The sequence below is a fragment of the Anabrus simplex genome, chromosome 5 (assembly GCF_040414725.1).
Source record: "Anabrus simplex isolate iqAnaSimp1 chromosome 5, ASM4041472v1, whole genome shotgun sequence".
NCBI classification, from domain to species: Eukaryota; Metazoa; Arthropoda; class Insecta; order Orthoptera; family Tettigoniidae; genus Anabrus; species Anabrus simplex.
The window spans coordinates 73,003,536-73,020,192 of record NC_090269.1 but is presented as its reverse complement, the minus strand read 5'-3'; the positions used below and the strand labels follow the sequence as shown (position 1 = coordinate 73,020,192).

Genomic DNA, 16,657 nt, shown 5'->3' with positions numbered 1-16,657 from the left:
GTATTTAAGAGTATAACTGGTAAATTTTGAATGCGAAAGTTTATCATCAAAACCTATCCGAGTCACAATGCTATCAAGTGTATCTTACTCATAAATACGGAGCTGAAACATAAGTTGTCATTCTTAAGTGACTGGTTTTCAATGCAATGAATTGTGAGGAAAGAGGATTTACGTTGTTTCGTACCATTACTTTTCCAAACACAAAGAGAACCGCTTACCGTGTCCACGTTCTATTTCCTTCCTACTTTCTAAATGTAACAGTTTGTAATATATTGCTTAAGTTTTCTTCTTCTTCTTCTTCTTGGGAGGGACTCGTAGCCAATACACCAAGTTATAGTCTCAAATTACAGGGCTGTAATCTGAACAAATCAGCTACATAATTCTGCTAAAGTGATTACAAGTTCCCTTTTAACCTGGTACCGGTACTAACACATTTTTCTATTGCTGACGAGGTACTGTTTATTATAATCTGTTAGGGTATGAATGTTGCTCATTGTTTACTGATTATTCTATTCTACCGTGAGTGCCTCTATTTCGTGTTCAATGTATAACAGTGTGCAAAGAGGCTCCGATTGATGAATCCAAGAGCTAGTTCACATTCTATCTGGCGTTGATGTGAGATGCTATCCACTTGGCTGTGTCCGACACCTTGTGGTAAATGCCTGGCTGGTGGTCAACACCGCAGCCAAACCCAGCACTGGTTATCCCTGCCAGTGTCCAGCGACCCTCCGAGAAGACGATGAGAGGTCCACCGGAATCTCCCTAGAACATATAAGCAACAGTCGTATTATTTTATTAAAATATCCTTTTTCCAAATTTATTAAAACAAATGATGATCATGATGATGATATTTATCTCGGTGTCGGTGGATTTACCGGAAGATAAAGTATCTCCTATGGGTCGAAATTCCGGGCCACATCGTCTCCGTAAACCGAAAAAGTAATTACTGGGACGTAGAATTATTATTATTATTATTATTATTATTATTATTATTATTATTATTATTATTATTATTATTATTATTATTATTATTATTATTATTTTATGGCGCCTGATTTCGAAGTCACCACCTCAAAAACCACTCATGTTCCTAACAAACATTTCTTCTCATAAAAAATGAAATGAAATGGCGTATGGATTTTAGTGCCGGTAGTGTCCGAGGAAAGGTTCGGCTCGCCAGATGCAGGTCCTTTAATTAAATGGAATTGTATAAATAAATAAATAAATAAATAAATAAATAAATAAATAAATAAATAAATAAATAAATTAATTAATTAATTAATTAATTAATAAGAAGAAACTATGGACGGAAGGGGAGTTCGGACGATGCAGATAATGATGAGTGAGTAAAAACTAAAGTTGAAGCAAGTGGATGATAACGCGAAGTGTTACAGTTTATCACGAGAATGAGGCGACCTGCGCGTCGTGTTGAAGATCAAATGATGTTGAAGACGACACATACACCCAGCCCCCTTGTCAGCGGAATTAACCAATGATGGTTAAAATTCCCGACCCTGCTGGGAATCGAACCCGTGACCCCTATGACCAAAATCCAGCACGCTAACCATTTAGCCATGGAACCAGACATTTCTTCCCATGAAAATCTGTAATACCTCGCGTTATCATCCACCACTTGTTTTTACTTTAATTGTTACTCACTCATCATTATGTGCATCGTCCGAACTCCCATTCCGTCTATAGTTTCGTCTTATTTAATTAATTAATTAATTAATTAATTTATTTAATTTATTTATTTATATATATATATATATATATATATATTTATATTTATTTATTTATTTATTTATTTATTTATTTATTTATTTATTTATTTAAATATTGGTTAATTACGGAGCGAAGTGACAGCGCGTGTTAATGCGCTGCGACTATGGAGCCAAACTGGGCGTTCGGGGAAGGCGTGGGTTTGAACCCCAGTTCTGACTGCCCTCAGAATTTGTTAATGTTGAAAACATCTCTTAGCGGGCAAAGAAGGAGTCCCCATACTATGAACAAAGTAAAATTAAGCAATTTCATCATTTGTGCCGAAAGTTGAAGGGCTAAAGGACCCGAATAGTTTCAAATTTTGAGTCTTGGATAGCTCAACCAAACTAAAAATATATATTCGAAAATCACTTCCGGCCTAAAAGCAGTTCCGGAGGCTCGTATTCTTTTTTATTCAAATCCTACCCAAATTAACTTATTTACTCGTACATAATTATATCTGTAGTGTGTTCCTTGGTTCAATACCCTAAGGCGTTTTCTGATTTATTGAAAATATCCACACCGAATGAGTTATAACTCAACTCTGCGTTGACTCACATTAGCGCTCGTAGTGGTGCTTAAGTGAAACAATTCATTGACTCACATTAGCGCTCGTAGCGGTGCTTAAGTGAAACAATGCATTGACTCACATTAGCGCTCGTAGTGGTGCTTAAGTGAAACAATGCATTGACTCACATTAGCGCTCGTAGTGGTGCTTAAATGAAACAATATATTGACTCACATTAGCGCTCTTAGTGGTGCCTAAGTGAAACGATGCAATGACTCACATTAGCTCTCCTCGTGGTGCTTAAGTGAAACGATGCAATGACTCACATTAGCGCTCGTAGTGGTGCTTAAATGAAACAATACATTGACTCATATTAGCGCTCGTAGTGGTGCTTAAGTAAAATGATGCAATGACTCACATTAGCGCTCGTAGTGGTACTTAAGTGAAACAATGCATTGACTCACATTAGCGCTCGTAGTGGTGCTTAAGTAAAATGATGCAATGACTCACATTAGCGCTCGTAGTGGTACTTAAGTGAAACAATGCATTGACTCACATTAGCGCTCGTAGTGGTGCTTAAGTAAAACAATGCATTGACTCACATTAGCGCTCGTAGTGGTGCTTAAGTGTAACAATGCATTGACTCGCATTAGCGCTCGTAGTGGCGCTTAAGTGAAACAATGCATTGACTCACATTAGCGCTCGTAGTGGTGCTTAAGTGAAACAATGCATTGACTCACATTAGCGCGCGTAGTGGCGCTTAAGTGAAACAATGCATTGACTCACATTAGCGCTCGTAGTGGTGTTTAAGTGAAACAATGCATTGACTCACATTAGCGCTCGTAGTGGTGCTTAAGTGAAACAATGCATTGACTCACATTGGCGCTCGTAGTGGTGCTTAAGTGAAACAATGCATTGACTCACATTGGCGCTCGTAGTGGTGCTTAAGTCAAACAATGCATTGACTCACATTGGCGCTCGTAGTGGTGCTTAAGTGAAACAATGCATTGACTCACATTGGCGCTCGTAGTGGTAGAAAAAGGCGAACTGATAATCTAATCGGCCGGATAACGATGATTAAGTAAAGGATTGTACTTTTAGGAATAAATAAAAAATATATTCTCATACATTATTATATTTTATTTACCTAAAATTCGTAATCACTACTCAGCCCAAAGGCCTGTAGATCGCGAGATGACGCATGGTCAGCGTTACGATTCCTCTCGACCGTTATTTTTGGCTTTCTAGACCGGGGCCCCTATCTCGGCGTCATATAGCTCCTGAATTATTCTTACGTTGGCAGAGTGAATCCCGATTCAGTCCTCGGATACAAGTAAAGGCTCCAGACCCGCCCGGAAATTGAACATGAGGCCGGTTGTCTTTTTAGTGACTATGAACACTAATTTTGAGGGTGTCTGGGTGATAATTGTCTTTGTTATTTTAAGGAACTTAACTTCGATGTCATCGGCCCTAAGGTAGTTTTAAATAACGTCTTTATTCATATCAAAGTTAAGGCTCAAGGCCATCCCTTACTCATAATCACTTCATTTAGGATGTACGACATTTATACATGTACTAGCTGTAGTACCCGGCGTTGCCCGGATAGTTTTTGAATGTTTACCTTTAATATTTGTATTACCACTTAGTTAAGTGTGAAGTGAATGCTTATATAATTATTTTTGAGATGTTGATTTTACGACTTATCATGTAGTTTTAGAGTTATTTAGATGTATCTGACTTCAAGTTTTAGATTATTTACTTATCGAGTAAACACTAATCTCGGTCATTTTATACTATTTGCTTTTAAGCCCTTCTCAGCTCCTGCCTCGATGGAGGGTGATCGTGGACTTACACGGGATCCAGAGCGTCACCGTTCGTACCAGAGACACATAAACAATGGATTTCGACATTAATATTGGTTATTTTCCTTATTTTTGCACGTCAGCCCCTCTCATTCCCCAACACCAGCGGGAGCTAGGTGTATCTGACCTCCACAGTATTGTTTTCTATATAGGAAGGCATGTGTATACCAAGTTTGATTGAGAGATTTGCTAAAACATACACACATACATCCTTAAACTCTGTCCCTTTGGACGTTTTCAATTTTTTGCCAGTTCTCATCCGCCTGCCGAGTAGGACTGAGCTTTATCTTAAACGGCATCCAGAGTGTTACAGTTCATCTCAGCGACCCCGAAAACTATGGATTAGACACAAATTTCGGTCGTTTTCGGTTAATTTTTACATTTCGCCCCTACTTTAGAGGCTAGGAGTCTCTTACCCCTAAGGTATATTTTTCCAGACAGTAGGTCCAGTATACACACATGCGTCCATTCTCTCGGTCATTTTCGAAATTTTGTTTTTTACTTTTTCTCACCGCTATGCGAAAGGAGGCAGAAATTGGACTTCTAAAAAAAATGGAGCGTTACTATTCATCTCAGCGACCGCGAAAAGAATGGATTCGACACTATTTTCGATTATTTCTACATCTCACCCCGTCGTAGGTGTGCTAGGGTTGTCACACCTCCACGCTGTTTGTCCCTGATAATAAGTCATAAGTGACCAAGTTTGTTTTAAATTGTTCCCGTAGTCCCGAAACGTATGGATTCGACACTAATATCGGTCATTTTCAGTCATAATTACATTTCGTCCCCTTATCTAAGGCTTCTATCGTCGCCATAAGACCTATCTGTGTCGGTGCGACATAAAGCCCCTAGCAAAAAAAAAACTAAGTATTTTTTCAGGTAGTAGGTAATATTTGTAATAAGTTCTGCTGACAGTTATACTGGAACGTACAAAAAACATCCTTAATCTCGGTCATTTGCATATTTTCTGTTCTTGACTCCTTCTCACCCGCCTGGCAATTGGGGATCAACTTGGACTTAAACGATAACCGGAGTGTCACTCCCCGTTTAAGCGACCCCTAAAACCATGGATGTGACATCATTTTCGATTATTTTATATCTAACTCCCTTCTCAACCACCCACCACAAAAGGGGCCTTAATTTGGACTTTAAAAGTCCGGAGTGCCACTATTCATCTCAGCGACCCGGAAAACTATGGATTCGACACTATTTTCGATAATTTTATATACCTCTCCCCCTTCCCCGATGGCGGCTGAACTTGGTTTAAAAGATTCCGGAGTTACACTGTTCATTTCAGTGGCCCCGAAAAGTATAGATTGGACAATACATTCGATGATTTTTATATATCAACCCCTCGCCCCCCACCCCGCTCCTAAGGGCGCCTGGGGTGTCCTATCCCCACGTGGCTTGTCTCCCGATACTAAAATTCTGGAGTGTTACTATTCACCTCGACGACCCCGAAAACTGTTTACAATTATTTTTATATCTCACCCCCCTTGCTCCCCGCCCCAAAGGGGGATGAACTTGGACTTAAAAAACTCCCAGGGTGTCACTATTCATCTAAGCGACCCCGAAAGTATACATTCGGCACTACTTTCGATGATTTTTATATCTCACCCCTTTGCCCCCCGCCCCCATGGGTTCCTGGGGCGCCCTACCCCCACGTGGTTTGTCTCCTGATAGTAGAAATCCGGAGTGTCAGTATTCATCTCAGCGACCCCGAAGAGTACTCGACATTCCTTTCGATTATTTTTATATATCACTCCTCCCTTGTCCCTCACCCTAAAGGGGGTTGAACTTGGAATTTAAAAATTCCCAGGATGTCACTATTCACCTAAGCGAGCACGAATAGTATGGACTCGACACTATTTTCGATTATGTGTATATATCCCCCCCTCGCCCCCCACCCCAAGGGGACGGAACTTGGAATTAAAAAAAATTCCGAGTGTCACTATTCATCTCAGCGACCCAGAAAAGTATGGATTAGACACTATTTTCGTTATTTTTATATATGCCCCCCCTCGCCCCCCGCCCCTAAGGGTTTCTGGGGTGTCTTACCTCCACGTGTTTTGTCTCCTGATACTAAAAATCCGGAGTGTCGCTATTCACTTTGGCGACCCCGAAAACTGTGTATTCGACACTATTTTCCATTATTTGTATATATATCACTCCCTCCTCGCCCCCACCCCAAAGGGGGCTGAACTTGGACTTTTAAAAAATTCGGAGTGTAACTATTCATCTCAGCGACCCCGAAAAGTATGGATTCGACACTATTTTCGTTTATTTTTATATATGACCCCCTCGCCCCCCGCCCCTAAGGGTTCCTGGGGTGTCTTACCCCCACGTGGTTTGTCTCCTGATACCAAAATCCCGGAGTGTCGCTATTCACTTTGGCGACCCCGAAAACTATGTATTTGACACTATTTTCGATTATTTGTATATATCACTCCCCCCTCGCCCCCACCTCAAAGGGGGCTGAACTTGGACTTTTAAAAAAAATCGGAGTGTCACTATTTATCCCAGCGACCCCGTAAAGTATGGATTCGACACCATTTTCGTTTATTTTTATGTATGAACCCCCTCGCCTCCCGCCCCTAAGGGTTCCTGGGGTGTCTTATCCCCACGTGGTTTGTCTCCTGATACTGAAAATCCGGAGTGTCGCTATTCACTTTGGAGACCTCGAAAACTATGTATTCGACAATATTTTCGAATATTTGTATATATAACCCCCTCGCCCCCACTCCAAAGGGGGCTGAACTTGGACTTTTAACAAAATAGGGGTGTCACTATTCATCTCAGCGACCCCGAAAAGCATGGATTCGACACTATTTTCGATTATGTGTATATATCACTCCCCCCTCGCCCCCCACCCTAAAGGGGGCTGAACTTGGACTTTAAAAAATTCCAAGTGTCACTATTCATCTCAGCGACCCAGAAAAGTATGTATTAGACACTATTTTCGTTATTTTTATATATGACCCCCCTCGCCCCCCGCCCCTGATGGTTTCTGGGATATCTTACGTCCACGTGTTTTGTCTCCTGATACTAAAAATCCGGAGTGTGGCTATTCACTTTGGCGACCCCGAAAACTATGTATTTGACACTATTTTCCATTATTTGTATATATATCACTCCCTCCTCGCCCCCTCCCCAAAGGGGGCTGAACTTGGACTTTTAAAAAATTCGGAGTGTAACTATTCATCTCAGCGACCCCGAAAAGTATGGATTCGACACTATTTTCGTTTATTTTTAGAATATGACCCCCCTCGCCCCCCGCCCCTAAGAGTTCCTGGGGTGTCTTACCCCCACGTGTTTTGTCTCCTGATACTAAAAATCCGGAGTGTGGCTATTCACTTTGGCGACCCCGAAAACTATGTATTGACACTATTTTCGATTATTTGTATATATCGCTCCCCCCTCGCCCCCACCCCAAAGGGGGCTGAACTTGGAATTTACAAAAAATTGGAGTGTCACTATTCATCCCAGCGACCCCGAAAAGTATGGATTCGACACTATTTTCGTTTATTTTTATATATGAACCCCCTCGCCCCCCGTCCCTAAGGGTTCCTGAGGTGTCTTACCCCCACGTGGTTTGTCTCCTGATACTGAAAATCCGGAGTGTTGCTATTCACTTTGGCGACCCCGAAAACTATGTATTCGACAATATTTTCGATTATTTGTATATATCACTCCCCCCTCTCCCCCACACCAAAGGGGGCTGAACTTGGACTTTTAAAACAATTGGGGTGTCACTATTCATCTCAGCGACCCCGAAAAGTATGGATTCGACACTTTTTTCATTTATTTTTATATATGACCCCCCTCGCCCCCTCGCCCCCAGGCGTGTTTGGGATGTCTTATCCCCACGCGGTTTGTCTCCTGATACCAAGTCATAAGTGTATCAAATTTGGTTGAAATCGCTCCAATGGTTTTGAAGGAGATGTGGTACAAACCCACGCACCCACCCACCCACCCACATACATACAATGACATATACATATATAAAACAGAAATAATAAAAAAACCATGAGAATATTAAATATAGCCTAGAATTAGGATCTGCTAGTGTAGGGGTAGCCTGCCTCTTACCCGGAGGTCCCAGTTTCGATTCCCGGCCGGGTCAGGGATTTTTACTTGGATCTGAGGGCTGGTTCGAGGTCCACTCAGCCTAAGTATTACAATTGAGGAGCTATCTGACATTGAGGTAGAGGCCCCGGTCTTGAAAGCCCAGAATAACGTCCGAGAGGATTCGTCGTACTGACCACACGACACCTCGTAATCTGTAGGCCTTCAGGCTGATCTGCGGTCGCTTGATAGGCCAAGGCCATTAGGGCTGTAATGCCATGGGGTTAGTTTAGTAGTAGGATCTAGGAGCTAAAATGGTGAAAGTTACTATAGGAATATTTATAACCTACTACATATTGAATGAACAACATAAATGAAGATAACAATTACTACAATAACAACAGTTATAATTATTAACACATGAAATTCTGGTATAAGCCTATGACAGTACCAGCATATATATTAATTTAGTGTGCTCATTCAGTTACTCTTTCAAACTTAACTCATCATACGAGTCAGCTGGACGCACAACGCCCCTCTGATGGTCATACTCGTTAGGCGTCAAGTTATTCTGAAACCGTAGTTAGCCTGTACAATTCCCGTTGGTGGAAACAAATTTCACATTCAGAATGTTGGATGGCAGGGTAGGAGAGGCGGTCGTATATAATTTCTAAACACTGGATTGCTTACCAAAAGCTAGGATTCTCAATGCCAAACCTCTGCGCACTTTCCATATGGAGTGATGGCGCATGGCGCTATTGACAGTGGTTCCTCCATCGGATGAGGATATGTTATGCGACAGAAGTAGGCTATGTGCCCATCCAACTTCATTGTCATCATCATCATTATCCCACACCAGACGCGCAGGTCGCCCATGAGCATCAAATAGGAAGCCCTCTACCAGGACAGCTGAGCATGTCGGACATCCCTGATAATGAAAGCAATACGCCGAAAGGAAGCTGGTTGCACTCAACAAGTGATTTCTTAAACCCATCCTAAATTTCCTAAAAGAATACCAATCTGTAATGTTGGCAAGGAGGATATGATTACGAAATACCATGCAGTTTCTCTCCTTTAGAGAACAGAAAAATCACACTTGGCAGTTTAGATGTGTCGAACCTCTTAAGCGTGTCTGCCATTTTCGACAACTGCTTCTCAGCTTGCGCGAAGTGCACAAACCTGCAGTCTCTTCGAAAGGTAGTGAAATGCATGTAATTCCAAACGTATTTCAGTTTTTTAAATTCATTTCCATTTTTGCTTTAAACGATTTATTCAATTACGTTTTGAATTTCCCTCCTACAATCAAACTTCTAGGTATGATCACTGAACTCGTTTTTACATTACAATTTTCTGTTTAGAACTGATTTATATCCGAGCTGTAGGCACCTAATATCTATCCATTAGCTCCTAGAAAGGAGGTAAATAAATATACATCCCTAAAGGAAAAGTGGAAGGTAAACATTCCCGAGTTCAAGTTTCATTACCTCATCTAGTTTTTAGGTGTAACATTTATGCAGAGTTTCGTTAATGTAGAATGAATTGAAATATAAAGCTAATTTGTGGATTACTCATCCAGACAGAGGTCACTGCCTTCAACAACGAAGACAGAAACATCCTTTTATTTGTTGATATCCTTCTTACATGCCTCATTGAACTTTATAGTTTCTTATTCTGTCCCTCTCCACCGGCATCGTCTGCCAACAGTGCACTTCCAAAACACAATCTCTCGGGTATCTCTTCATGAATGTCACCTATGCTTTTGTTTAACCCTGTTTATGTCGGGGATTTAGTTGTATGTATTAGGGCCTCCTGTCAGACTTTTAGAGAAAAATATATCGCATTATTAGAGGAGCAGAGACTGATGACAGCAGAGTAAAGTACGGGCCAGTGAGATGACATTTGTAAAAATTATAATATTAAAGTCAAATAAGGACAGGGTAAGAAATTAGAATGTCAGTGAGAAATTGAGAGGAGAAAAGCTTTCAGACAGAATGGAGAGAGATAAACTAAGATGGGTTAGACACGTTAAGAGGACGGAAGGGGGAAGGATACTGAAGTGGCAGATGGAGGCTAAGACTGAAGGAAGGAAAGCAAGAGGTAGACCCAGACTAAGGTGGTTGAACTCGATTAAGGATAATAGCGGATGAGAACATGACTGAGCAGCAGCAATGGTGGTGGGAGAGAGGAAGTGGAGAGGTACAATTTACATCCTGATCTGGATCAAACTGAAAAAGGGAAACTGATAATGATAATGGTGATGTTGATCTGTATTAGATGCCTTACTTTAAGTTTTTTTTTTGTTTTTGTTTTTGCCAGTTGCTTTACGTCGCACCGACACAGATAGGTCTTATGGCGACGATGGGACAGGAAAGGGCTAGGAGTGGGAAGGAAGCGTCCGTGGCCTTAATTAGGGTACAGCTCCAGCATTTGCCTGGTGTGAAAATTGGAAACCACGGAAAACCATCTTCAGGGCTGCCGACAGTTGGGTTCGACCCTACTATCTCCCGAATACTGGATACTGGCCGCACTTAAGCGACTGCAGCTATCGAGCTCGGTTTACTTTAAGTAATGAAAAGGGTAAAAGACGAGGTATCTATGTATGTATGTATGTATGTATGTATGTATGTATGTATGTATCTCCTATTATTATTCGATGTCTTAATTGATCGTGTCGAAGTTATGGCTCCCGGCGCTGTCATACACTCCACCATTCCATTTAACAATAATAAAAACAGTTATTATACAAACCTACACAAATATAATATGAGTACTACAGATAATATAAGAAAGATAAAATAAAGTAAGAATTTTAGGCAGTATGTAGTGCTGTAACATTAGTGTGTAAAATAATAATAATAATAATAATAATAATAATAATAATAATAATAGTGCCAGTAAATCTACCGACACGAAGCTGACGTATTTGAGCACCATCATATACCGCCAGACTGAGCCAGGATTGAACCTGCCAAGTTGGGGTCATAGCACCGCAACCGTCTGAGCCACTCAGTCCGACGAATGTGTAAAACGAATGACTTAAATTCAAGTCAAGATCTCATGCTAAAATAAGTTATAAAATATGGCATGCTCTAACAACATAATTTTTTAAAGTCCCTAAATGATCTAACTTTATCACCTCTTTACATTTTTAGAACACAAGGTATTAATTCCATTTTCGCTTTGGTTCATGCATCCCTTCTTGCGCATTGACGTTAGAGTGGAAGTGCTTATAAGAAGACGTTGGCAGGAGGCTTTTAATTTTCTATTAGATTTAACGTTCCTAATATCACTGGGGAGTTAGTTCCACCAGTTCATAACGGTGACCGTGAGTGATCTGTATTATGATATGGTTCGACGTACAGCGTATGGACTAACCGGGTAGTGGACAGGTGCAGGGAACTAAGGTGGCGAAATCTGGAGGAAGGTAAGTAGGCTCATTTTCAAAGAGCACCTGGTTCACTACCGAAGTCGAACGTAGCCGGCGTCGTCCAGGCGCAACCGAAGTAACTGTTTATAGAAAGGACAGACATGGTCATGGGGACGTATGTCGAATGCATACCTGATGCATGCATTTGGGGCACATTGCAATCTCATGCCTTGTTCGTTATTTATGTCAATAAAATCTGTATCGTAGTAATCAAGAAGCGAAAACAAAATGACTGAATGAGATTTATTTTCAGGGATCGAGGAAATATATTTTAGAACCGCTTCAGGGGCTGCAGGGATATATATGGCCATGCCTTACAAAGATCATTCTGCCAAACTCTGAATTTTATAAGTGCTTGCCATGCCACATATTTCCTACTAGTGCCCTCTCACCATGAATGTATGTATTATGTAATATATTTCTACTTCTATATCTCCCACTTATACTCTGACACTTTACGACTCAGTTCATTTATCTCTTAAGGAACCAGCTCTCCTCTTTTCACTCCACATGACTCATCCGCAGAAACCCCTCCTTATGATAATTACTACCCACAACGATCAATGATGCCTATTGACATAACTCCCATTGGCTGATACCAGAAATCATCCTTATATCTGTTACATCTAGTGATGTAAGTGCAAACTCACTTCCTGGTAAGAAGAAAATAATAGCAATGATCGTAACTGCGTTGGTGATTTTTTTCACTTAAAAGATATGCTGGGAAAATGCACATTCATAGTTGTCAAAAGAAAAATCTATCTAATATTAATAATAATAATAATAATAATAATAATAATAATAATAATAATAATAATAATAATAATAATAATAATAATAATTAGCATGTGCCCACGGCTTTGCTCGCGTTTATTAATTCAACCCTGAGATGTTTCTAAACTGTTTATTTAAAAGCAAATTAAAACATTATATACTGTATATTAACTAACATCGTTTTGACGTGAATTACATGAAATACATTATTTTATTTGTATTATATTGTTACTTTCAAAGCTTAAGTTACCGGGTTGATGGTTGGTACAAATAATATTAAAACAATGTAAAATACCATGTTATATAATGCAAAATATCGTCATTGCCGGGACAAAACCTCCTATGTGATAACATTTTTGGAGATATACTGACCCGCAGCACATACATTATTAAGAGCGAGAATGCCTTGACAATATTCACACAATATTGCACCTTGGATGACAGAACCTAACCGGTCAAAGTTCTAAGCTAAAATATTTCACATAGGAGGTTTTGTCCCGGCAGCGACGATATATTGTTTCCTTATAGAGCTTCAGTATAAACTATATTAATGTTGTTCCATTTGGTGGTAAGATGTATACTGTATTGTGTTTGCCTTTCGAAGGCTTGAAACAATCCACGTATAGTTGACAATGGCAAAAGCACCGTTTTCGAAGATGGAGTCCTACAACTTTAAGCGATCGTCCTTGTGCCTTGTCGATGCATATAGCGAAACTCAAACAAACGGGGGAACTGTAGTCATCTAAATAGAATCGATATATTCGAAGGAATTATGTGAATCCGGGGAATGGATATTACTTCGCTCGCGGCATGTCCAGTCATGAGAGTGGCTTCAATAATATTGGGCATCAGTTTCTGGATTGGGAGTCGTGTTCCGTTGCAGATGGAAGTAGAATTCATATCCCTGAGAAGGACAGTCGGTAATACATTCATCAACGAGTTTTTACGACCGGATGACTTTCATGATGTCAACCTAATCTGATGAGTTAATGAGATGAAATGAATGACATGATATATGATAGTAAGAATGAAGAGGATGAAACCCTGCGCCGGCACATAACCCACTACTCTCGAATAGCTCAAGACTTCACGTCCCCATCCGACGGACAAATCACAATCAACTGCGTCATATGCCCTCACACCATATTAGACCAAAAACGGCTTCCTACGCCCTGGACGTAAAATGGCTCCCTGAATTGTATTCTCTACCTACCTTATGTACGTTGCCTAGCAACAGTGACTCTATGCATTTAATCTTGGTGACAGCACGTTGGATTGTCATATCCCAATACACGTTTCCCGATGGTTTTTAGTTCATAACTCACCAACAAAAACGAAAATGAAAATTCCGGCTTCGAGGTTCATTCGGACCCTCTTCCATCTACCTATGTTCAAAATTTCAGATCTATGTGTGCTGTAAATTTTGCTGGGCATTGCGCACACGCAAAACACAGACAGCCAAACACTTCCTGTTATTATCTATGTAAATAAAGTTGTAGGGGTCCGCTGTCTGTAATTTCGTTTGTTTTGCCAATTTTTCAGATATTTATCCGTTTTAGGTCAACTCAAGACGGAATCGGTGGTTTTTATTTTTCGTGTTTGTTTGTTTGTCTGTCTGTTTGTTCCTCCATCAAACGGCTGGATAGATCTCGACCAAACGTCATATTTAGTGTATACTCATCCCGGCGACGGTTTTGTTATGCATATCGTTTTAAAATCTTTCAATAGGCGGGGGTTTAGAGGAAAACTAGAACGGTTTTCCACAATTTCTTTTATACTATTAATTTTCTGTAAACTCCGTGAACTTTATGTGAAACGCCCCTTCATTATAAACAACTTATGTTTAAAATTTACCTTACTCTTGAAATGATGGAGAAATTTACTATTTTCTGCGGGTGTCATGCTCTGCATTGAGTGACCGACAGACCGACAACAAACCTACAGGTTACCATGACAACGTCTCTGACTGTATGCCAGCAGGGAAGTAACGTATTGCCATTTTCGTCATAATTCCTGTAAATTCGTGGTTGTTCCTTGAGTAGAAAGCAAGAGAGGGGTCAATCGGCCATTCTGCGGGATACTGGCGGAATATTGTTGGAGGTTATAACCGTCCTCGAATAGCTTAAGTAATAACACCATTACTCATCTTCTTATCTGTTTACCTAAGAATCCCTGCGCCTAAATTTCTCCTCTGTTACCGCTTTCTTATATCCATAACTCATACCAGCATAATTTATTGAGGGGTATTTGTTTTTCCAATACATTCACTTGGAATTTACATATTTGTACTCATCCCGCTGTCCTCAGTTATAATCCTATTTTCTATTAATTCCAACTTTCTCAGCTGTATTAGTTTCTTCCCTAATTACTCCGTATGTATGTGAGTGCTAATCCCGAAACCTGGACAATCTTTTCTTTGAGGAAATACAACTTCCTGCATCGTAATGTGTGCTAACTGTCGCTCTTCCAAATTTCAATTTCACTTAACCAGAGTAACCTTATTGTTCCTTGATATGAACCTTATTGAATACACCTGCGATCAATTATTAAAAGCCATTTTTGACACACTGAAAGAACTCTGAACCTGCACGATCTACACAGAATCGCCACCGAAGTGAATGGATGTATGACTAGGTGTATTGTTTGCTAAAAAAGGATGTACATGTGTATTGAACGAATTACAGGGTATTGGATGTGCTGAGATTGCTGTCGTGATACAATTAAGAGCTAATCCTCTGTTCTAGAACAAATATTCGTTCATTTGTTTGTTCTATTCACTACCTGTGGATTCAGTAAATAAATTAGTATACATAAACAGATTAAAATTAATGTCTTAAGTCATAATTATTTTGTAATTATATTTTTAAAATCCCATGTACACTGGCAAGGATACGACCTGTGGCCACCTGGCTACGCATTCAATTAGGCATACATGGTCTCTTAGCTACCACGTGTGTATGTGTGTGTGTGTGTGTGTGTGTGTGTGTAGGCTCATGAATAAATAATGGAACGTCGCCAAAATTAGCTTTGGTACTGACTATAGTATACACTTACAAGACAGGCGTCCATACGTCCATCACTGTGTCCAGCACAGAACATCTCAGAGAAGAGTTCCAAGCGAATCATCTTGTGTTGATGCCACTGTAGACACTCTTGATCGTTCAAGATAGGAACAGCTGCTTTATGTAGGATGTTCGTCCCAGATTTACCTGCACACAGGTAAAAATTTACTTAAATTGGTATTAGAGTTGGTCGAATCATTCTGAGTTCATATCCTTTGGTACTAAAGGAATAAACTAGACGTGATGTAAATTATGTTGTTACCAATTGTCTATAATATTAAATCTCGTTTGATATAAACAATAATTTAGTAAAGCATGAGAAGTATTTCTTAAAATATACACCTATAATTTTATATTTAGGAGCACTTATTAATTGTAATTTGACATTTGTGGAATTCACTGAGTTTAGAAACACTGCCATTTTACAGTAACAACTAGTACAACAATCTCGTCTCAAAAAATACCACAACAGGATGTAAATGGATCAGAGAAGTAAGAGAGGATCTGAAGGAAATAGGCCTTACAACAGAAGACACCAAAAATAAGATAAAATTGAATACAAAACTCAAGAATACAAACCTCCGCTTTACCCTTACACAAAACAAACCAACAACACGCACATTTTCAACTGAGGAAAGGGCACGAAGATCGGAGCGTCTGAAGAAGTACTGGGAGGACCGCAAAGCCCGAACAATCCCTTCAAAGAGACCTGAACGACGGACTGACTAAAGTGATCCTATGTGGTCATAAAAGAATAATAATAATAATAATAATAATAATAATAATAATAACAATAATAATAATATTTAAAATGCGCGCCTTCTCTACGGCCGTCTATGCCAACAGACTTGAACTTTTAATTTCCCAAAAACCTACTTCTTCAATGGTGAGATGGCTCTGCCATCTATGTATTAATGCCAACCGCTGGACTAAAAACAAACTAATGGACAGAGTAATATATATTTTGGGAGTTGGTAAACCTTTTCTTTTTGGAGGATTGTGTTTTTTATGTACCGAAGTTGTCAACACTTTAGCTGGTTCCTCCTCTATTGTAATCTACCTATCAGATGCTTGCAAATATGTCCTCTAGCCGATCAAACCCGGGGATGTGTATGGGAATTCAGCCTATCGACAAAGTGTAGTTCAATTTAATGTGGGAGCTTCCCCTACGGACGGAGGACTAGGGGCAAGGGGCGCA

The 16,657-nt window shown here is 40.0% G+C and overlaps 1 protein-coding gene across 1 annotated transcript in view; it reads right to left on the bottom strand.

Moving 5' to 3' along the window:
* Positions 1-520: 520 nt before the first annotated feature.
* Positions 521-16,657, bottom strand: part of LOC136874359 (serine protease 27) — a 38,337-nt gene continuing 22,200 nt past the window's right edge. Inside the window, exons 5-6 of the mRNA XM_067147997.2 lie at positions 15,452-15,606; positions 521-762 (exon numbers count right to left, since the gene is read on the bottom strand). Of these exons, the coding sequence (XP_067004098.1) occupies positions 601-762; positions 15,452-15,606 (317 nt within the window). The 3' untranslated portion in view covers positions 521-600. The remainder of the gene's footprint in view (positions 763-15,451; positions 15,607-16,657) is intronic.